The 24,109-nt window shown below is 42.7% G+C and overlaps 3 protein-coding genes across 4 annotated transcripts in view; all 3 read right to left on the minus strand.

Annotated features, from left to right (window-relative positions):
- Window positions 1-24,109, minus strand: part of LOC311105115 (protocadherin alpha-C2-like) — a gene marked incomplete at its 5' end in the record, with an annotated part of 179,915 nt that overhangs the window by 139,727 nt on the left and 16,079 nt on the right. Inside the window, one exon of one of the 2 annotated variants that reach the window (XM_084147138.1) lies at window positions 18,509-20,872. The exons of the other annotated variant lie outside the window; for it this stretch is intronic. Coding sequence (XP_084003264.1) covers window positions 18,509-20,872 — 2,364 coding nt within the window. Of the gene's footprint in view, window positions 1-18,508; window positions 20,873-24,109 lie in introns of those variants that run through there. 2 annotated transcript variants of the gene reach the window in all.
- Window positions 15,187-17,571, minus strand: LOC311104969 (protocadherin alpha-3-like; the record flags this gene model as incomplete). Its single annotated transcript, XM_084146957.1, has 1 exon — window positions 15,187-17,571. One exon carries the CDS (start codon window positions 17,569-17,571, stop codon window positions 15,187-15,189), a length of 2,385 nt encoding a protein of 794 aa, XP_084003083.1.
- LOC311105123 (protocadherin alpha-3-like) lies at window positions 21,654-24,029 on the minus strand (the record flags this gene model as incomplete). The annotated part of the gene is made up of 1 exon (XM_084147146.1): window positions 21,654-24,029. The coding sequence occupies one exon, from the start codon at window positions 24,027-24,029 to the stop codon at window positions 21,654-21,656; it is 2,376 nt and encodes a 791-aa protein (XP_084003272.1).

Consider the following 24,109-nt stretch of genomic DNA (forward strand, 5'->3'; position numbering starts at 1 on the left):
CTTAGAGGGAACAGGTAGCTTAGTGGGTAAGAGCGTTGTGCCAGTAACCGAAAGGTCGCTGGTTCTAATCCCCGAGCCGACTAGGTGAAAAATCTGTCGATGTGCCCTTGAGCAAGGCACTTAACCCTAATTGCTCTGGATAAGAGTGTCTGCTAAAATGACTAAAAATGTTTAAAAAAAACATTGGTCCCCACTGAGAGGATGGGGTGAGGTGATGAGAGGACTGTCCCCACTGAGAGAAGAGAGGATGGGGTGAGGAGAGGACTGTCCCCTCTGAAAGAAGTGAGGAGAGGACTGTCCCAACTGAGGAACAGAGATAGAGACTGGGCAGAAGGGAGGGGAGAGGGGAACTGTCCCCATGGACAAACAGACAGACAGAGACTGACAGGAAGATAGGACTGGAGAGGTGAGGACAAAGAGACACACTGACTGAGACTGGGCAGAGGAAAGGAAAGGACAAGAAAGATAAGGAAATAAAATGAGAGCTGATAGTGGGGGAATTAGAGGAGAGAAACTATGTAAAGTAAATCAACAACTAAATGAGGACAATGAAACAGAAAAGGGGATAGTATAGGAGAGGAGGAGCCAAGAGAGCAAACACAGGAGACAGAGACAAAGACAAAGGTGTCAGCCATTTTACATCAGACTGCACTCATACTAGGAGACAGAGGGGGGCATAAGAGAGCGAGAACGAGCGAGGGAGAAACAGGCTGTGTGGGAGGAGGTGGAGATAGCAAGATCAGCGGTGTGTGAGAGAGAAGGAGTTAAAGAGAGAAAAATAGAGAAGAGAGAAAGTAAGAAACAGAGACTAAGGACAGAGCAAGAGGGAAAGAGCTGAGAAACAGAGTGGCTGTGAGAATAAGGGAGAGGGGGGAGAAGGAGGGAGGGGAGAGAAGGGGGGAGAGAAGGAGGGAGAGGGGGGAGAGGAGGAGGGAGAGGGGGGAGAGGAGGAGGGAGGGGGGGAGAGATCGAGGGAGAGGGAGGAGAGAAGGGGGAGAGAAGGCGGGAGAGATGGAGGGGATGGGGGAGAGGGGAAGAGATGGAGGGAGAGGGGGAGAGATGGAGGGAGAGGGGGGAGAGAAGGAAGGGGGGAGATGGGGAGAGAGGGGGGGAGAGAAGGGGTAGAGATGGGGAGAAGAGAGAGAGGGCTGTCTGAGTCATTTAGTCTCATAGCGTAATAGTAATCCACTACACCGACATCTCACTGTTTAATTCATACAGGACGCCCACTAGATAAGATGGCGGGAAAGATAGTAGAGGAGAACATTGACTGACAGACGCAGAAGCAGAGGAACTGCATACACACACACACATAGACAGACACACACATAGACACACACATATACAGGAAAGAAGGGTGGATAAATAGGTTTGACAGGCAAAGCTTGAGCAAGTCTGACTCCCTGTGCAGATGGTTGTCTCACTGACGTTAAGCTATTATAATACATGTATTACCCAAAATGCCCAAATCTCTGAAAAATCTTCTTTATGGCAGATGGTCTCACTAAAAATATACAGCCCACAGACAGAGACAAACAGGGAAATAAAAAGCTACATGTGGGCTAGATGAGTCACTCATTGTCCAGGCCTCAAGTGTTCACAATCGTGGGCACTTATTTCCAGGAAAGCGAGGCTCAAAATGTGTCAGATAGAGATTTCCAGCGAGGCTGGTACCCTTAAAAAGATACAGTTAGATAAAATTAGTAAACACAGGAACATCTTCCTCCCATTAACCTGTGAATATAGTGTTGTAATGATCTGTACAGGCAATTGTAATAGAGAGAGAATAGTTGTCTTCTGAGACCTGGCCTATTCACATACAGTGGCTTGCGAAAGTATTCACCCCTGTTGGCATTTTTCCTATTTTGTTGCCTTACAACCTGGAATTAAAATGGATTTCTTGGGGGTTTGTATCATTTGAATTACACAACATTCCTACCACTTTGAAGATGCAACATATGTTTTATTGTGAAACAAACAAGAAATAAGACAAAAAAACAGAAAACTTGAGGGTGCATAACTATTCACCCCCCCAAGTCAATACTTTGTAGAGCCACCTTTTGCAGCAATTACAGCTGCAGGTCTCTTGGGTATGTATCTATAAGCTTCACACATCTAGCCACTGGGATTTTTGCCCATACTTCAAGGCAAAACTGCTCCAGATCCTTCAAGTTGGATGGGTTCCGCAGGTGTACAGCAATCTTTAAGTCATACCACAGATTCTCAATTGGATTGAGGTCCGGGCTTTGACTAGGCCATTCCAAGACATTTAAATGTTTCCCCTTAAACCACTCGAGTGTTGCTTTAGCAGTGTGCTTAGGGTCATTGTCCTGCTGGAAGGTGAACCTCCGTCCCAGGCTCAAATCTCTGGAAGACTGAAACAGGTTTCCCTCAAGAATTTCCCTGTATTTAGCGCCATCCATCATTCCTTCAATTCTGACCAGTTTCCCGGTCACTGCCGATGAAAAAAATCCCCACAGCATGATGCTGCCACCACCATGCTTCACTGTGGGGATGGTGTTCTCGGGGTGATGAGAGGTGATGAGAGGTGTTGGGTTTGCGCCAGACATAGCGTTTTCCTTGATGGCCAAAAAGCTCAATTTTAGTCTGATCAGAGTACCTTCTTCCATATGTTTGGGGAGTCTCCAACATGCCTTTTGGCGAACACCAAACGTGTTTGCTTATTTTTTTTCTTTAAGCAATGGCTTTTTTCTGGACACTCTTCCATAAAACCCAGCTCTGTGGAGTGTATGGCTTAAAGTGGTCCTATGGACAGATACTCAAATCTCTGCTGTGGAGCTTTGCAGCTCCTTCAGGGTTATTGTTGGTCTCTTTGTTGCCTCTCTGATTAATGCCCTTCTTGCCTGGTCCTTGAATTTTGGTGGGCAGCCCTCTCTTGGCAGGTATGTTGTGGTGCCATATTCTTTCCATTTTTTAATAATGGATTTAATGGTGCTCCGTGGGATGTTCAAAGTTACGGATATTTTTAAAAAACCCAACCATGATCTGTACTTCTCCACAACTTTGTCCCTGACCTGTTTGGAAAGCTAGTTGGTCTTCATGGTGCCGCTTGCTTGGTGGTGCCCCTTTCTTAGTGGTGTTGCAGACTCTGGGGCCTTTCAGAACAGGTGTGTATATATACTGAGATCATGTGACACTTAGATTGCACAAAGGTGGACTTTATTTACCTAATTAAGTGACTTCTGAAGGTAATTGTATGCACCAGATCTTATTTAGGGGCTTCATAGCAAAGGGGGTGAATACATATGCACGCATCACTTTTCTGTTATTTATTTTTAATAATAATTTGAAACAAGTTATTTTTTTCATTTCACTTCACCAATTTGGACTATTTTGTGTATGTCCATTACATGAAATAAAAATAAAAATCCATTTAAATTACAGGTTGTAATGCAACAAAATAGGACAAATGCCAAGGGGTTGAATACTTTTGCAAGGCACTGTATATAGTAGAGTGGAGGTTTTACAAATACATAGGTCATGCTGTCATGCATTAACCAATGGTGTGTGTGTGTGTGTGTGTGTGTGTGTGTGTGTGTGTGTGTGTGTGTGTGTGTGTGTGTGTGTGTGTGTGTGTGTGTGTGTGTGTGTGTGTGTGTGTGTGTGTGTGTACAGTGTTTCCCCTGTATATTTGTTTATATACAGTGAGGGAAAAAAGTATTTGATTCCCTGCTGATTTTGTACGTTTGCCCACTGACAAAGAAATGATCAGTCTATAATTTTAATGGTAGGTTTATTTGAACAGTGAGAGACAGAATAACAACAACAAAATCCAGAAACACGCATGTCAAAATGTTATAAATTGATTTGCATTTTAATGAGGGAAATAAGTATTTGACCCCCGTCTCAATCAGAAAGATTTCTGGCTCCCAGGTGTCTTTTATACAGGTAACGAGCTGAGATTAGGAGCACACTCTTAAAGGGAGTGCTCCTAATCTCAGCTTGTTACCTGTATAAAAGACACCTGTCCACAGAAGCAATCAATCAATCAGATTCCAAACTCTCCACCATGGGCAAGACCAAAGAGCTCTCCAAAGATGTCAGGGACAAGATTGTAGACCTACACAAGGCTGGAATGGGCTACAAGACCATCGCCAAGCAGCTTGGTGAGAAGGTGACAACGGTGCGATTATTCGCAAATGGAAGAAACACAAAATAACTGTCAATCTCCCTCAGCCTGGGGCTCCATGCAAGATCTCACCTCGTGGAGTTGCAATGATCATGAGAATGGTGAGGAATCAGCCCAGAACTACACGGGAGGATCTTGTCAACGATCTCAAGGCAGCTGGGACCATAGTCACCAAGAAAACAATTGGTAACACACTACGCCGTGAAGGACTGAAATCCTGCAGCGCCCGCAAGGTCCCCCTGCTCAAGAAAGCACATATACAGGCCCGTCTGAAGTTTGCCAATGAACATCTGAATGATTCAGAGGAGAACTGGGTGAAAGTGTTGTGGTCAGATGAGACCAAAATCGAGCTCTTTGGCATCAACTCAACTCGCCGTGTTTGGAGGAGGAGGAATGCTGCCTATGACCCCAAGAACACCATCCCCACTGTCAAACATGGAGGTGGAAACATTATGCTTTGGGGGTGTTTTTCTGCTAAGGGGACAGGACAACTTCACCGCATCAAAGGGACGATGGACGGGGCCATGTACCGTCAAATCTCGGGTGAGAACCTCCTTCCCTCAGCCAGGACATTGAAAATGGGTCGTGGATGGGTATTCCAGCATGACAATGACCCAAAACCCACGGCCAAGGCAACAAAGGAGTGCCTCAAGAAGACGCACATTAAGGTCCTGGAGTGGCCTAGCCAGTTTCCAGACCTTAATCCCATAGAACATCTGTGGAGGGAGCTGATGGTTCGAGTTGCCAAACGTCAGCCTCGAAACCGTTATGATTTGGAGAAGATCTGCAAAGAGGAGTGGAACAAAATCCCTCCTGAGATGTGTGCAAACCTGGTGGCCAACTACAAGAAACATCTGACCTCTGTGATTGCCAACAAGGGTTTTGCCACCAAGTACTAAGTCATGTTTTGCAGATGGGTCAAATACTTATTTCCCTCATTAAAATGCAAATCAATTTCTAACATTTTTGACATGCGTTTTTCTGGATGTTTTTGTTTTTATTCCGTCTCTCACTGTTCAAATAAACCTACCATTATAATTATAGACTGATCATGTCTTTGTCAGTGGGCAAACGTACAAAATCAGCAGGGGATCAAATACTTTTTTCCCTCACTGTACACTACCGGTCAAAAGTTTTAGAACATCTACTCATTCAAGGGTTTTCTTTATTTGTAATATTTTCTACATTGTACAGTAATAGTGAAGACATCAAAACTATTAAATAACACATATGGAATCATGTAGTAACCAACAAAGTGTTAAAAATGTCAAAATATATTTTATATTTGAGATTCTTCAAATAGCCACCTTGTTGACGGCTTTACACACTCTTGGCATTCTCTCAACCAGCTTCACCTGGAATGCTTTTCCAAAAGTCTTGAAGGAGTTCCCACATATGCTGAGCACTTGTTGGCTGCTTATCCTTCACTCTGCAGTCTGACTCATCCCAAACCATCTCAATTTGGTTGAGGTCGGGGGATTGTGGAGGCCAAGTCATCTGATGCAGCATTCCATCACTCTCCGCATTGTCCTGTTGAAAAAGAAATGATAGTCCCACTAAGCCCAAACCAGATGGGATGGCGTATCGCTGCAGAATGCTTTGGTAGCCATGCTGGTTAAGTGTGCCATGACTTCTACATAAATAACAGACAGGGTCACCAGCAAAGCACCCACACACCATAACACCTCCTCATCCATGCTTTACGGTGGGTAATACACATACAGAGATCATCCGTTCACCCTCACCGCGTCCTTTAGTAGTGGTTTCTTTGCAGCAATTCGACCATGAAGGCCTGATTCACACAGTCTCCTCTGAACTGTTGATGTTGAGATGTGTCTGTTACTTGAACTCTGTGAAGCATTTATTTGGGCTGCAATTTCTGAGGCTGATAACTCTAATGAACTTATCCTCTGCAGCAGAGGTAACTCTGGGTCTTCCATTCCTGTCGCGGTCCTCATGAGAGCCAGTTTCATCATAGCGCTTGATTGTTTTTGCATCTGCACTTGAAGAAACGTTCAAAGTTCTTGAAATGTTCAACATTGACTGACCTTCATGTCTTAAAGTAATGATGGACTGTTTTTTCTCTTTGCGTATTTGAGCTGTTCTTGCCAGAATATGGACTTGGTCTTTTACCAAATAGGGCTATCTTCTGTATACCCCCCCCCCCCCCCCCCCCCCCCCACCTTGTCACAACACAACTGATTGGCTCAGACGCATTAAGAAGGAAAGAAATTCCACAAATTAACTTTTAAGAAGGCACACCTGTTAATTGAAATGCATTCCAGGTGACTACCTCATGAAGCTGGTTGAGAGAATGCCAAGAGTGTGCAAAGCTGTCATCAAGGTAAAGGGTGGCTATTTGAAGAATCTCAAATATAAAATATATTTTGATTTGTTTAACACTATTTTGGTTACTACATGATTCCATATGTGTTATTTCACAGTTTGATTTCTTCACTATTATTCTACAATGTAGAAAATAATAAAAAATAAAGAAAAACTAAAACTTTTGACCGGTGGTGTATTCATCAGTGAAGTGTGCAGCATCAACCTTCTTACATCTACTCAGCCTGCAGTGGGCTTGATTACAGTGTGTGTGGGCAGGCAGCTTTACAGGGCTGAGTTCAACATGCTGAAGCATTTGGCAGTGTTACACAAACATTTTCACAATCTTGAATGAAAGGTCACAGTAACATCGCAACAGTGACAGTAACATTCCTTTTCTTCAACCATCATTCTGCAAGTGGACATTCAACAAAGTGTGTTTACGTTGTATAACTCTATACTGTGTGGTGCTTCTGGCTCAGTGACTTGGATGACCTCCTAGTGCCCTCTATCCAACTCAATCTGTTTGGGCTGCTGTGGGAACACACAGGCACCATAAGACTTGAATAAGAATACAGACAGACTACTGTAAGATAAGAGCATAGACTACTCTAAGATAAGAGTATAGACTACTGTAAGATAAGAGTATGGGCTACTGTAATATAAGAGTATAGACTACTCTAAGCTAAGAGTATAGACTACTGTAAGATAAGACTATAAACTACAGTAAGAAAAGAGTATGGACTACCCTAAAATAAGATAATAGACTACAGTAAGATAAGAGTATATACTACTGTAAGATAAGAGTATAGACTACAGTAAGATAAGAGTATAGACTACACTAAGAGTGTACTCTGAGATAAGATTATAGACATCTCTAAGATAAGAGACTACTGTAAGTTAAGCGACTACTCCAAAATGAGAGTATAGACTACTGCAAGAGTATAGACTACAGTAAGATATGAGCATATACTACTCTAAGATACAACTATAGACTACGTTAAGAGTATAGAATACTCTAAGAGTATAGAATACTGTAAGATATTAGTCTAAACTACTGTAAGATAAGAGTATAGACTACTCTAAAATAAGAGTATAGACTACTCTAAGATAAGAGTATAGACTACTCTAAAATAAGAGTATAGACTACTGTAAGATAAGCATATTGACTACTCTAAGATAAGAGTATAGAGCACTGTAAGATAAGAGTATAGACTACTGTTAAATAAGAGTATAGACTAATCCAAAATAAGAGAATAGACTACTGTAAGATAAGCGCATAGACTACTCTAAGAGTATATACTACTCTAAGATAAGAATATGAACTTATCTAAGAGTATAGACTACTCTAAGATAATGGTCTAGACTACTGTAAGATAAGAGTATAGACTACTGTAAGATAAGAGTATAGACCACTCCAAAATAAGAATATATGCTACTCTAAGATAAGAGTATAGACTACTCTAAAATAAGAATATAGACTACTCTAAGATAAGAGTATAGACTACTCTAAAATAAGAGTATAGACTACTGTAAGATAAGCATATTGACTACTCTAAGATAAGAGTATAGAGCACTGTAAGATAAGAGTATAGACTACTGTTAAATAAGAGTATAGACTAATCCAAAATAAGATAATAAACTACTGTAAGATAAGCGCATAGACTACTCTAAGATAAGAGTATGAACTTATCTAAGAGTATAGACTACTCTAATATAATGGTATAGACTACTGTAAGATAAGAGTATACACTACTCTAAGATAGGACTATAGACTACTGTAAGATAAGAGTATAGACTACATCAAAATAAGAGTTTAGACCACTGTAAAAGTATAGACTACTCTAAGAGTATAGACTACTCTAAGAGTATAGACTACTGTAAGAGTATAGACTGCTGTAAGATACGAGTATAGGCTACTGTAAGATAAGAGTATAGACTACTCTAGGATAAGAGTATAGACTACTCTACGATTATAGATGAATGTAAGATAAGAGTATAGGCTACTGTAAGATAAGAGAATAGACTACTATAAGATATGAGTATAGACTACTCTAAGATACGAGTCTAGATTACTCTAAGAGTATAGACTCCTCTAAGATACGAGTATAGACTACTGTAAAATAGGAGTATAGACTACTGTATAATAAGAGTATAGACTACTGTAAGATAAGAGTATAGATTACTACAAGATAAGAGTGTAGGCTACTGTAAGATAAATAAGAGCACAGACTACTTTAAGATAAGAGTATAGACTACTGTAAGATAAGAGTATAGACTACTGTAAGATAAGAGTATAGACAACTCTAGGATAAGAGTATAGACAACTGTGAGATAAGAGTATAGACTACCGTAAGATAAGAGTATAGACTACTGTACGATAAGAGTAAAGGCTGCTACTGTGTATCCACACTGAAATTCCTTCCCCTTTTGAGCTGAAAACCTTATATAGTGTATATGCAACTGCACAGTGCATTCAGAAAGTATTCAGACCCCTTGACTATTTCCACATTTTGTTACGTTACAGCCTTATTCTAAAATGGATTAAATAAATACAAATCCTTAACAATCTACACACATTACACCATAATGACAAAACAAAAACAGGTTTTTATAAATTTCACTGTAAGATAAAATAGAGTTAAGAAAATATTTTCTAGATAAATAAAAGTAACACAATAAAATAACAAATATGAGGCTATATACAGGGGGTACCGGTATCGAGTCAATGTGCGGGGGTACAGGTTAGTCGAGGTAATTTGTACATGTAGGTAGGGGTAAAGTGACTATGCATAGATAATAAACAGCGAGTAGCAGCAGTGTAAAAACAAAGGGGGGTGGGGGGGGTCAATGCAAATAGTCCGGGTGGCCATTTGATTAATTGTTCAGTAGTCCTCACATGTTGAGTGACATACAGCTGTACTATCTTTGTGATCACGATGAAAATGAATGCCTAGAGTCAATACTAGTCACCCATGACTGAGGTAGGGAACAACACACACACTGGGTCTGTGGGCCAACACCTAGCTCTGCCGCAGTTTCCATCTAGGTCTGCTGACGTTAACACTAATACAGCCTGCTGATTCACTGATGCCCACATCACCTGGACAGGACCATGATGTGCTGACTCTCACAGTAGCAGCTAGTGTACACTCAGGACTCCCTGTTCTCTCTAGGCCTGTCCTAACTCCAGACTCCACACCAATGTTCCCTCTAAGCTGTGCGCGTGTGCGCAGCTCCCCCAGGACTGCTGCGCAGAAGAAATACCAGCCTGCACAGACACACACAAGACTGAGTTTGATCCTGTTAATTTAGCGTTTAAGAGCGTTTGGCCAGTAACCAAAAGGTCACTGGTTTGAATCCCCGAGCCGGCAAGGTTGAAAACTCTGCCGTTCTGCCCTTGAGCAAGGCAGTTAACCCCCCTGCACCTCTCTGATTCAGCGGGTACAGCCAGTTTTCACAGTAAACACACACCAGAAGTTGCACAGAATTTTCACAACGTTCAAGTTTGTGCTCAGCAGACCTGAAATGTCCTCAGTGCTGAAGAAAATTAGAGGGTACATTGCTCCAGACACACTCACAGTGCCATTACCAAACCACATGCAAAGTCTTCCCTATAGCACCACAACCACACCGAGATGAAGTCTTATGTTACTAATGGTGGTGAATACATATCGTTAAATAGACTGGAGACAGACAGAGAAAGAGATGGGGAAGAGAGACAGACAGAGAAAGAGATGGGGAAGAGAGACAGACAGAGAAAGAGATGGGGAAGAGAGACAGACAGAGAAAGAGATGGGGAAGAGAGACAGACAGAGAAAGAGATGGGGAAGAGAGACAGACAGAGAAAGAGATGGGGAAGAGAGACAGACAGAGAAAGAGATGGGGAAGAGAGACAGACAGTAATAGGATGCTGAATGATGCCACAGCAGATGAGATGAACATCTTGCAGAGGCACTCCGTGCAATATCCCCTGATACGTGGGAAGGACAGAGTGGAATAAGCAGGCCTGATTCCAGTACCTGGTAGCTCCTCAGATACACTCAAACCTCGCCTCCCATCCTCTGTCCAGAAGGATCAGGGGGGAGGCAAGGGGGAGACAGGGGGAATCAATATTTTCTTGGCGCTGCATGTGTCTTAATTTGGCATTAGGGTTGTTGCGTGTTTGAGGCAGTGGGTTATCTCAGAGGCGCTGTCTTTAGTTAGATGGGTTCTCTGGTGCCTCGCAGAACAACTGAACAGCTGAGGGAGTGACGCTGATGAGTGTGTATATGGTGTGAGTGCTTGTCTATAAATTGGATTAACCTAACCGTTGTAAATGCATTTGTGAGTGTGTGTGTGCATGTGCATGTGTGTGCGTCTCTGTGAACAACATATGACCGGTGTGTTTTTGCCATACACTGCTCTGGGAAGCTGTGTGTGTGTAAATGAGATTACTATCACAGCTCTGACCTGGATGTGAGTGGCGCTGTGTCCTACAAAGACAGAGCAGCACGGAACGTGTGCCTTACTGACACACAACAGCTTCAAGCACATACAGAGTAACATCCCCATCCACAGCTACAAGCACAACCCCACAGACATGGCAGAGACTGGTAGAGGGAGAGGGGGGAGGGAGAGAGAGAGAGGCAGTGGTGGGAGGGAGAGGAACAGCACATGGAGATGAAGGAGTGTAGGGAGAGATGGAGAGAAAGAGGACAGAAAGACAGTGGTAGAGAGGGAGAGGAGAAAGGTGGAAGACAGAAAGAGAGGGGAAGGGGACAGGAAGGGAGAAAAATAGGGTTAAGGGATGCAGGGAAAGTAGAGTGAATAGGAGAGGGTTTAACAGAAAAGAGAGGAGGGAGCTGAGCAAAAGGGATAGGCCATTGTGTGAAACCCATAGAATACCAAAGAAGAAGCAGCAGGAACAAAGACAGAGAGACAGAGAGAAAGGGAAAGATAAAGAAGGGGTTGAAAAGGGGAGGTGAAACAGAGGAGGACCGAGTGCAGGAAACACAAACGAGGACAAAGACAGGAGAGGATTCTGGGTAAAAATAAAACAGAGATTAAGCAAAAGACCGGGGCTGAGAGAGAGAGAGCGAGAGAGAGAGCGAGAGAGAGAGAGAGAGAGAGAGAGAGAGAGAGAGAGAGAGAGAGAGAGAGAGAGAGAGAGAGAGAGAGAGAGAGAGAGAGAGAGAGAGAGAGAGAAGGGAATAGAAAAGGAAGTGGGCTTGCGGAGAAAGAAGGCAGTGTGTGTGCAGCCATCTAAAATAAGGCCCATTCTGATCTCAGACACTTGGCATACTAACACAATTACACAGACTAACCAAGCACACACAAAGAGCCACTGAGGCAAATATATACTAAACCCCCAAAATGCAACAAACACTATGATTGAAGAACAAACTGTAGTATGATGAAAGAGGCTACACGCTCAGATACATCAACCAATAAACTGTTGTGAATTTAGCAAGGTTGCTTGCATGTTTCACAATCACAGCCTTCTGTTCTCAAGGAGACCATCCCAACCACAGCCCCAAAATGATAAACGTACCGGCCACGATAGATCCCCAATAGCTGCACCAGCAAATGTGGCCCAGTGAAACCATGTATATTCACACTGTGTGTCATGAGGGCCTGCAGAAAACCAATGTGACCCATTGAAGTCATGACAGCACTTGTTGGCTAAATGAGACACACACTCCCATTTTTTATCAGAACAGACAGACACAAACACACACACACACACACAGACTGATCACCAAACTGGGCATTAGGCGTTCGACATTCAGGAGATATCACCTCCATCTACAAATGGGAAGGCTGTTTTCAAATCTTAATGGAGCACATTAATGCTTGTTCTACTCTCCAGCTACTCTCCATCTCTCCATCTCTCCATCTACTCTCCATCTCTCCATCTCTCCATTTGCTCTCCATGTACTCTCCATCTCTCCATCTACTCTCCATCTACTCTCCATATACTATCCATCTACTCCATCTCTGCATCTACTCTCCATCTACTCCTCATCTACTCTCCATCTCTGCATCTACTCTCCATCAACTCTCCATCTCTCCATTTATGCATCTACTCTCCATCTACTCTCCATCTCTGCATCTACTCTCCATCTACTCTCCATCTACTCTCCATCTACTCTCCATCTACTCTCCATCTTGCCATCTCTCCATCTCTCCATCTACTCTCCATCTACTCTCCATCTACTCTCCATCTACTCTAATCTACTCTCCATCTACTCTCCATCTACTCTCCATCTACTCTCCATCTCTCCATCTACTCTCCATCTACTCTAATCTACTCTCCATCTACTCTCCATCTACTCTCCATCCACTCTCCATCTCTCCATATCTCCATCTACTCTCCATCTACTCTCCATCAACTCTATATCTACTCTAATCTACTCTCCATCTACTCTCCAACTCTCCATCTACTCTCCATCTCTCCATCTCTGACTTCCCCCCATATCAGTCCTTCTAGTACTGATATCTCACTCTCCCTTCATCCTTGACTATCCCACCATCTCTCTCTTTCTCCATCTTCTGCATTGTTTTATATTCCTCTCAATCAATATGCATAAGTCCCACTAAATAGGAATAACCTAGCACTGCACTGCTGGTTTTAACTAACCTCAGTCATACTATTACTAGCCTATGGAATTACCAAAGTGTGAAATCTGAAGTGACCTAGTTGAGTAAAAACAGAAAATTGCCATAATGCAATATATTTAATAACGTGTTGATGTATTTTCACATTTACTGTTGCTTCTCTGTTGACACCATCTGTTGACCAAATTACAATGAGGATTGCGCTAACATAATTCTTTGAGTTTCACAAAAAATGAACCCATTTACATTAAATACAGTAAAAGAAGGCATAGCAATACAAATGCCATCCCCTCCCCCTCCTCTTCCATCTTCTCCCTCCCTTTCCCGCTCTCTTGTTGCTGAGACCGCTGCACTGCACGCGAGGCTCGTAGACATGCGGTGGAAAACCAGCGAATACAGAGAGGTAATTCTGCCAGTGCGTTGCTAGGGCAACACCACCATCGCCTAGACTCCGCCTTCTCATAGCTGATGAAACACAACCTCTGTGTTAGCCAATAACATGAGACCATTTTTGAAAATCAAAACAAGGGCACCGGAGCTATGCCCCTTGTTATTTTAACCACACTGCATCAGAACACAGACAGAGTGAACAGAGAAGGAACATTCGTCGCTGGTTGCGTTCCAAGCCCCATAAAAATAATGAATGGCAGCTCCCTAGTGAAGCCAAGCAGAGCACCCCCACCTCACCCCACCCGGCTGGCTAGTGGATGTGAGTCACCATGCGCCAGAGGCGGCCAGCTCTCTCTCTCTCTCTCTCTCTCTCTCTCTCACACAGCCTCAGCAGCGCACGGCCCGCATTATCAGTTAACACCACAGAGAGCAGGCCTTCAGACACTCATGCTCATTCAGACAAACAAAGAGGTGTAATGGGTTCTCACTCAAAAATATGTCGCATTTTTTACTGAATCAGGGATATCGTACACAGACGTTTCGTTTTAACAACCTTCTTCAGTGTGTAGGTAAAATTGTATTTAATTCAAAACAGCATTTGTAAAGAACAACAGATGAGCAGCAGGTGCTTCTAATCAGATTTGCCACTCATCTGCCAATCAGATACTCGGCCCCTCTGGTCTACCTGTATACAAATTAGTAACAAAAAGATACAGAATTATAGGGTATGGGAGCGGGCACGAAGGGCGACTCACAAATCAATCGCCCCAGATGTCCGCTCACTCGTACTCTTTCACTCACGCACACACACTCACACGCCACTGTTCTCTTATGAAGCTACATGCTACATGATAAGACAGACTAATAACCCATCTAATTAAAACAACAACAGCCATCACATTATTCAGTTGACATCCTTAAAGGGCACAGCTAGATTGTTAGAAACCAAAACAACTTGACTGTCTGGAAAATGGGCCCATATGATAGTGTCATAGGCTTTAAGGTTGCATTTAATCTCCAATACTGTCTTTCTGAGGGGGCATAGCCCCACATAAAGATTATGAAAGCCTTTAATTGCTGAAATAGCTCCCTTCAAGGCAACAACACAAGCTGAAGAGGGAAATACATGGATCAAGGCCCTGTAAATAAGGCTCAATGTATGGCTCTGTGAGTATGAGGCTGAAGTTAGACCCATCCACTGACCTACGGTCAATATTATATTTTACCTACTAATAGTCTAAATATTTATTGGTCACGTGTTGGCCTGAGCAGGTTCACTAATCTATGAATTATATGGATATTTTCCCTTGTTTTATTAACAAGTATCAACGTTGTATCAATACACTACCACGCTCAGGCTGACCCTCCTTAACAAGCAGACTGGAACCAACATGTATACCTGAGATAACAATCCTCTTTCCTGCTCACCTCTAACCATATAGGATCAGACCAGCCTACCTATCCAAAGTGAGTTGTTTAGTTAAAACAGATGGGTTAGTAATGGGCTGTCATGTGGCATGTCCAATGAAATAAAGTCCTATACTCCTTTTCTGACTGATATTTCATCACCAATGCGTCTCATGTTACAGCATGACAGCCAAGTCACCAATATATGATATACAGTAGGCCTGTCCACTTCCTTACACAGTCAGCTAATTGAGACATCCATGACAGGACAAAATAAACTATATTAGGCCACTCATAGCAGATTTTGATATATTTTAGATTGATGACCTCCTTACCTCTCCAGAAGCTCTTCTCATGTGGTCGGGTAGCACTAGAGTATTCCCATTGCTGCCCGGGACTATAGTGGAACCTATACTCATTCTGGGTCCAACTAACATGTACCGTTTGTCTCCGGATCTGTACTGGATGCTGTGGCACAGTGTCCCGTCGTAATTCGCATCTTGTAAATACTTGGAGGAATAGTCTGGGGCTTTGGAGCACTGCATTAAAATCAGCACGAGGATACTGATGATGAAAAGTGCTGAAACTGATCCCAAAGATATGATCAAATAAAACGTAACGCTGTTCTCCTCTTCGTCTTTTACTGCGCTTTTAACATCAGAAGCTGCAAAAGCCTCTTTGGGCTCCACCGCGTTGATAATCACAGTAGCTGTTGCTGAGAGTGAAACGTTCCCATTGTCTTTTACCAGTACGACCAGTTTATGCTCAGCCTCGTCTGTCTCTGTGAATGACCGAAGAGTCCTTATCTGTCCTGTATAGCGGTCCAAAGCAAAGAGATTGTGGTCAGTAACTTCCTGCATTGAAAATAATAACCAGCCGTTATATCCTATATCAGCATCATAGGCTCTCACTTTAGTTACCAAATGGCCTGCGTTCACATTGCGTGGAATCTCCTCCACACTTTCAGCGGATCCGTTAGCGCTGACTGGATACAAGATCACTGGAGCGTTGTCGTTCCGATCCAGAATGAACACGTTTATTGTGACGTTGCTGCTTAGTGATGGAGTTCCAGAGTCTGTAGCTACAACTTGGAATTTGAATGTTTTTAAAGTTTCAAAGTCAAAGTTTTTTAGCGCCAAAATGTTTCCATTTTCTGGATTTATGTTGAGGAAAGATGCCCATTTGTTCTCATCACCACCGTCTCTGAGAATATGATATGAAATAAGAGCGTTTTCATGTATGTCACGATCTGACGCACTCACAGAAAATACTGAGGCGCCTGGGTCGTTATTCTCAGTGACATAGAAAGTATAGGGGCTCAGTGAAAACTCTGGACTGTTATCATTCACATCTGATATAATGACGCTTATAGTCTTTACAGATGACAGGGACGGCTGGCCTGCGTCTTTGGCTACTATTGTTAGATCATATTGAGATACTTTCTCTCTATCCAGTGGTGACTTGGTGACTACACAGTACATGTTATCATGTACAGACGGCAATAGTGTGAAAGGTACGTCTTCCAATACATGGCAGAGAACTTTCCCATTGAGACCAGAGTCCAAATCAGTAACACTAATCAGTGCCACCGTGGTTCCGGGCCTAGAATCTTCGGGAATTGCCTTAGAAAATGATGTCACCTCTATCTCAGGTGCATTGTCGTTGAGGTCAACGATTTTAATTTTTACGCTTTTGTCTGTTGTCAGAGGAAGTTGTCCTTGATCTGATGCCTGTATATCAATCAGATAGCTATCCCTTTCTTCAAAATCTATTTGTCCTTTCACAGTTATTTCACCTGTAATGGTGTCTACATCAAAAAGTGTCCTTAACTTGCTGTTGACGTCATTGCCAAATGAGTAAATTACTTTCCCGTTTTGGCCACTATCTAAATCGGTGGCATTTACCTTTATGACCATAGTTCCCAAAGGAGCGTTTTCGTTCAAACTTACAGAATATATATCTTTAGTGAACACAGGAGTATTGTCATTAACATCCAGTACATCCACTGATATTTCGAGAGTTCCAGATCTGGGTGGTTTTCCACCATCAATGGCAGTGAGGAGTAATTTATGGCTTCTTACAGATTCTCTATCTAGTGGCTTCTGTAAAACCAAAAACGGAATTTTACCGTCCTCACCTCGGTCTTTAACTTCCAAACGAAAATGATCATTGTGACTCAGTTTATATTGTTGAACGGAGAATGGACCTTCATCTGGGTCCCGCGCTGCTTGTAGCTGAAATCGCGCCCCCGGTAACCTGGACTCGGAAATCTCTAACCGTTTCTCTTTCTCGGGAAAGCTGGGAGAATGGTCGTTAACATCTAACACCTCCACTGCGACATAATGGATCTCCAGCGGGTTCTCTAGAACGGTTTTCATGTTGATCAAACACACGCTGCTCCGTTCGCACACCTCCTCTCGGTCTATTTTTCGGTTTACATACAAGATGCCTTCATTCTGGTTTACCTGGAAAAGGGGCTCGGTCGAGCCAGACACGATTCGAAATCCCCTTTCCTTCAAGGTGCTCAGAACTATTCCCAAATCCTTAGCTATATTCCCCACGACAGTTCCTTCCTTAAGCTCTTCAGAGATGGAGTATCTTATCTGTGCAGATGCCCCGCTCCAAAAGAGAACCAAAGCAAACATGAAAACGACCCTCTGCCGTCGCTCCCACCATGCCCCGCATCCTCTTTGTTCCATGTTTTTAAGGTTAAAGAAAAATCCACAGCACTTCCACTATGCCTCTAACGGCAACGCCATTTTATTAATTGCGCTGCCAAATATAATTACAGCTCGTTATCTTAGAATATGTTGGCAATGAAAGGTTTTAAATTACAATGTATCCTCGAAGCTCACGGCTGTAGTACGCTAGCGACGAAATACCAAACCAGCTATAAAGGGAGGACTCAAAAGTATGACCAATAGAGTTCTTCATAACCCTTCTTCTACTTGCGCACTGACACCATGCGTTTCCGCCTCATATTGCAGGATTGCGTAAGGTAATTACACCCTTTAGGATATTTTACTTCCCAAATTCCGAGTGCTATTTCGAAACAAAACATTGTAAAAGAAAAAAAACTACATTATAAGCAGTTGTACCGGTTAGGCAAAGACGGCGACATGCATGGGGAAGCTCTTTATGAGACTACAGGGTGTGTATGTTGGTTGATGTTTAGAAGTTTGCAAGAAGTGTCCTACATAGAACTAAATTACATAGTTTGGACAATGTCAATAAAGACTGAAAATGCTTCTTCTATAGCCTAAGTGTAACTACAAAGTGTCTTTAACCATTTCAGGAGAGTTTTGTCAAAACGAAAATGACGAATGAACTCCGCCAGGTTTCAGCACCATGGACAGCAGAAGTCCCGAGTGCAGCGTCTTTAAACGAGCAAAAACCTTGGGATAGCGCCCTCTGAGGTATAAACAATATTTCTAATCGACTCATTCATGATAATAACACAAACAAGTGCACGCTTTTGCCACCTACAGTAATGGCTATCATATTTGCCACTCCGTAGACTACTCATACATTCAGTCCCTGGGGGCACAGATCCTGTAACCATCAGAAACAGTACTTAGATTGAAAATACTGACAACTAACGAGTTGTTACTCATGGCAATGTGGTCAACATCTTACCTCTCCAGACGCCCGTCTCCTGTGTTCGGGTACCACTAGAGTATTCCCATTGCTGCCCGGGACTATAGTAGAACCTATACTCATTCTGGGTCCAACCAACATGTACCGTTTGTCTCCGGATCTGTACTGGATGCTGTGGCACAGTGTCCCGTCGTAATTCGCATCTTGTAAATACTTGGAGGAATAGTCTGGGGTTTTAGAGCACTGCATTATAATCAACACGATAATACTGATGAGAAAAAGCGCTGAAACTGATCCCAAAGTAATGATCAAATAAAATGTAACGCTGTTCTCCTCGTCGTCTTTTACTGCGCTTTTAACATCAGAAGCTGCAAAAGCCTCTTTGGGCTCCACAACGTTGATCATCACAGTAGCTGTTGCTGAGAGTGAAACGTTCCCATTGTCTTTTACCAGTATGATCAGTTTATGATCAGCCTCGTCTGTCTCTGTGAATGACCGAAGTGTCCTTATCTGTCCTGTATAGCGGTCCAAAGCAAAGAGACTGTGGTCAGTAACTTCCTGCAGTGAAAACAATAACCAGCCGTTATATCCTATATCAGCGTCATAGGCTCTCACTTTAGACACCAAATGGCCTGCGTTCACATTGCGTGGAATCTCCTCCACACCTTCAGCTGAGCCGTTAGCGCTAACTGGATACAAGATCACTGGAGCGTTGTCGTTCTGATCCAGAATGAACACGTTTATTGTGACGTTGCTGCTTAGTGACGGAGTTCCAGAGTCTGTAGCTACAACTTGGAATTGGAATGTTTTGAGAGTTTCAAAGTCAAAGCTATTTAGCGCCACAATGTTCCCATTTTCTGAATTGATGTTGAGAAAAGATGCCAATTTATTATCGGTGCCACCGACTCTCGGTATATGATATGAAATAAGAGCGTTTTCATTTATGTCACGATCTGAGGCACTGACGGAAAATACTGAGAAACCTGGATCATTATTCTCAGTGACATAGAAAGTATAGGGGCTCAATGAAAACTCTGGACTGTTATCATTCACATCTGATATAATGACGCTTATAGTCTTTACAGATGACAAGGACGGCTGGCCGGCGTCTTTAGCAACTATTGTTAGATCATATTCAGACTGTTTTTCCCTATCCAGAGTTGACTTGGTGACTACCGAATACATGTTATCCTGTGAAGACAGTGTTAGAGTGAACGGGTCACCATCGCTTATAGAACAGAGAACTTTCCCATTGAGAACAGAGTCCTTATCACTGACACTGATTAGTGCTACAGTGGTACCGGGTCTAGAATCCTCGGGGATTGCGTTAGAAAAGGACGTCACCTCTATCTCGGGCGCATTATCATTCAGGTCAACTATCTTTACTGTTACGCTTTTGTCTGCTGTCAGGGGAGCAGATCCCTTATCAGATGCCTGTATATCAATCTCATAGCTGTCATCTATTTCAAAATCGATCCATTCTTTGACAATTATCTCACCTGAAATAGCATCTACTTCAAAAAGTTCACGTAACTTACTGTTCACATTACTACCAAAATAATACATTATTTCACCGTTTGAACCCTCGTCCAAATCCGTAGCGTTGACTTGTATGACTGTTGTGCCAATAGGAGAATTTTCATTTAGAGTCACAGAGTACGACTCTTTTGTGAAAACAGGCATATTATCGTTAACATCTAAAACGTCCACTAATATTTCTATAGTACCAGACTTGGGAGGTTTGTCTCCATCAATGGCTGTGAGCAGTAATGCATGCCTTTTCAAAGCTTCTCTATCTAGTGGTTTCTGTAGATTTAGAATAGGGATTTTACCATCCTTTCCACGGTCTTTAACTTCTAAACGGAAATGATCGTTGTGGCTAAGTTTATATTGTTGAACAGAATATATTCCACCATCTGGGTCGCGGGCAGGTTGTAGCTGAAATCGCGCCCCTGGTAAGGCTGACTCAAATATCTCTAACCGTTTCTCTTTCTCGGGAAAGCTGGGAGAATGGTCGTTAACATCTAACACCTCCACTGCGACATAATGGACCTCCAGAGGGTTCTCTAGAACGGTTTTCATGTTGATCAAACACACGTTGCTCCGTTCGCACACCTCCTCTCGGTCTATTTTTCGGTTCACATACAAGATGCCGTCATTCTGGTTTACCTGGAAAAGGGGCTCGGTCGAGCCAGACACGATTCGAAATCCCCTTTCCTTCAAGGTACTCCGATCTATTCCCAAATCCTTAGCTATATTCCCCACGACAGTTCCTTCCTTAAGCTCTTCAGAGATGGAGTATCTTATTTGTGCCGACGCCCCGCTCCAAAAGGGAACCAAAGCAACCATGAAGACGACCCACTGCCGTCGCTGCCTCCATGCCCCGAATCCTCTTTGTTCCATGTTTTCAAGATAAGTAAATATTGTATACAGTACTTCCACTATGCCTCAATCGAAGGAAACTCTCTATCCATTACATTCGTGACTATAACCAAAGCTAATTTTCCAAAGTTATATTTATGCTGGCAATTTAAGATATTATTCTCCCCAGGATGCTGCATGACTGACTTCCTCCAGCAACTGAATAATCTACGAAACCAACAAGGGGGCGGACTCAAAATATGACAGGAGAAAATGTTCAAGGAATGTTATTCTAGTTGGGTACTGACACCATGCGATACTACCTCACATTACACTATCGTTTAAGAGTTTACATTTGTATATTTCAATACTGAAAACTATCTTGGCACAATACATTTTTGACAAAACGTTCCTGCAAAAGGTGTATAGAAATGGGAGTTCTGGTTGAATATAACACATCATGATGTCTTTACAATAACTAAAGTGTTACTCAAGAATGCAACAAGTGTCCCACAAGGAAATAAAATTGAGAAAGATTCATAGAGAAAGAAGATAGTTTACATGTCATCACCTTTTGGCAAGCATTCATCAAATAGCGCATTGAAGTTCCCAACATTTCAGATCCACAATGGTGGACAGCGCCCAGTGAGCAGTGGCTGTAAATGAACGAGCTACTACTATTGTGAGATCATGTCAGAACCAAGAACCCTCTTACGTCAAAACAACATAGGCCTATTTAAAATACTCACAAATGCCTAAAAATGTTGCTAATAAATCAGCCTCAATGGAGGGTACGGGATGATAGTGAAATACAAGGTTGTTTTCAACTCCTTACCTCTCCTGAAGCTCTCCTCCTGTGTTCGGGTAGCACTAGAGTATTCCCATTGCTGCCCGGGACTATAGTAGAACCTATACTCATTCTGGGTCCAACCAACATGTACCGTTTGTCTCCGGATCTGTACTGGATGCTGTGGCACAGTGTCCCGTCGTAATTCGCATCTTGTAAATACTTGGAGGAATAGTCTGGGGTTTTAGAGCACTGCATTATAATCAACACGATAATACTGATGAGAAAAAGCGCTGAAACTGATCCCAAAGTAATGATCAAATAAAATGTAACGCTGTTCTCCTCGTCGTCTTTTACTGCGCTTTTAACATCAGAAGCTGCAAAAGCCTCTTTGGGCTCCACAGCGTTGATCATCACAGTAGCTGTTGCTGAGAGTGAAACGTTCCCATTGTCTTTTACCAGTATGATCAGTTTATGATCAGCCTCGTCTGTCTCTGTGAATGACCGAAGTGTCCTTATCTGTCCTGTATAGCGGTCCAAAGAAAAGAGACTGTGGTCAGTAACTTCCTGCATTGAAAATAATAACCAGCCGTTATATCCAATATCAGCGTCATAGGCTCTCACTTTAGTCACCAAATGGCCTGCGTTCATATTGCGGGGAATCTCCTCCACGCCTTCAGCGGAACCGTTAGCACTGACTGGATACAGTATCACTGGAGCGTTGTCGTTCTGATCCAGAATGAACACGTTTATTGTGACGTTGCTGCTTAGTGACGGAGTTCCAGAGTCTGTAGCTACAACTTGGAATTTGAATGTTTTTAAAGTTTCAAAGTCAAAGATTTTTAGCGCCAAAATGTTTCCATTTTCTGGATTTATGTTGAGGAAAGATGCCCATTTGTTCTCATCACCACCGTCTCTGAGAATATGATATGAAATAAGAGCGTTTTCATGTATGTCACGATCTGACGCGCTCACAGAAAATACTGAGGCGCCTGGGTCGTTATTCTCAGTGACATAGAAAGTATAGGGGCTCAGTGAAAACTCTGGACTGTTATCATTCACATCTGATACAACAACACTAATAGTCTTTACAGATGACAGGGACGGCTGGCCTGCGTCTTTAGCAACTATTGTTAGATCATATTCAGACTGTTTTTCCCTATCCAGAGGTGAATTGGTGGCTACAGAATACATGCTGTCTTGTAAAGATTGCGTTAATTTGAAAGGGTTGTCCTCAATTAGAGAGCAGAGAACTTTCCCATTGAGACCGGAGTCCAAATCATTAACACTGATTAGAGCTACAGTGGTACCAGGTCTAGAATCCTCTGGGATTGAGGTAGAGAAAGATGTAACTTCAATTTCAGGTGCATTATCGTTGACGTCCACAATTCTAATAATTACAGTTTTGTCTGTTGTCAAAGTAGCTGCCCCTTTGTCTGACGCTTGTATATCGATCTCATATATGTTATTTTCTTCAAAATCAATAAGTCCTGTTACAATTATTTCGCCAGTAATCGGGTCTAAATCAAAACATTCCAGGGCCTCTCCTTCCACGTCATTACCAAAGGAATAGAGAACTTCACCGTTAGAACCCTCGTCCAAATCAGTGGCGTGTACCTGTATGACGGTTGTTCCTAAAGGAGCGTTTTCATTCAACAATACAGAGTATGTATCTTTAGTAAAAACCGGGGGGTTATCATTGACATCTGATACATCTACAGTTATTCTCATGTCTCCAGATCTTGGAGGTGTTCCTCCATCAATAGCTGTGAGGAGCAATGTATGGCTCTTTACAGCCTCTCTATCTAGTGGTTTCTGTAAAATAAGACTTGGGGTTTTACGGTCTTCGCCTCGATCTTTAACCTCTAAACGGAAATGATCATTTTGACTCAGTTTATATTGTTGAACGGAATATATCCCACCGTCTGGGTCACGAGCTGCTTGTAGCTGAAATCGCGCCCCAGGTAACGCAGATTCTGAAATCTCTAACCTTTTCTCTTTCTCGGGAAAGCTGGGAGAATGGTCGTTAACATCTAACACCTCGACTGCGACATAATGGATCTCCAGCGGGTTCTCTAGAACGGTTTTCAGGTTGATCAAACACATCCTGCTCCGTTCACACACCTCCTCTCGGTCTATTTTTCGGTTCACATACAAGATGCCATCATTCTGGTTTAGCTGGAAAAGGGGCTCGGTCGAGCCAGACACGATTCGAAATCCCCTCTCCTTCAAGGTGCTCAGATCTATTCCCAAATCCTTAGCTATATTCCCCACGACAGTTCCTTCCTTAAGCGCTTCAGAGACGGAGTATCTTATCTGAGCTGAAGCTCCGCTCCAAAATAGAACCAAAGCAACCATGTAGGTGGCCCACGGCTGTCGCTCTCGCCATGCCCTGTACCCTCTTTGTTCCATGTTTTAGAATAAATAACGAGAGTTCAGAGCACTTCCACTATTCCTTCATTTGTGTCAGTTGTCCATCCATTATATTAGCA

This window comes from Coregonus lavaretus, assembly GCF_964263955.1.
Source record: "Coregonus lavaretus genome assembly, chromosome: 29".
In the NCBI taxonomy this organism is placed as follows: domain Eukaryota; kingdom Metazoa; phylum Chordata; class Actinopteri; order Salmoniformes; family Salmonidae; genus Coregonus; species Coregonus lavaretus.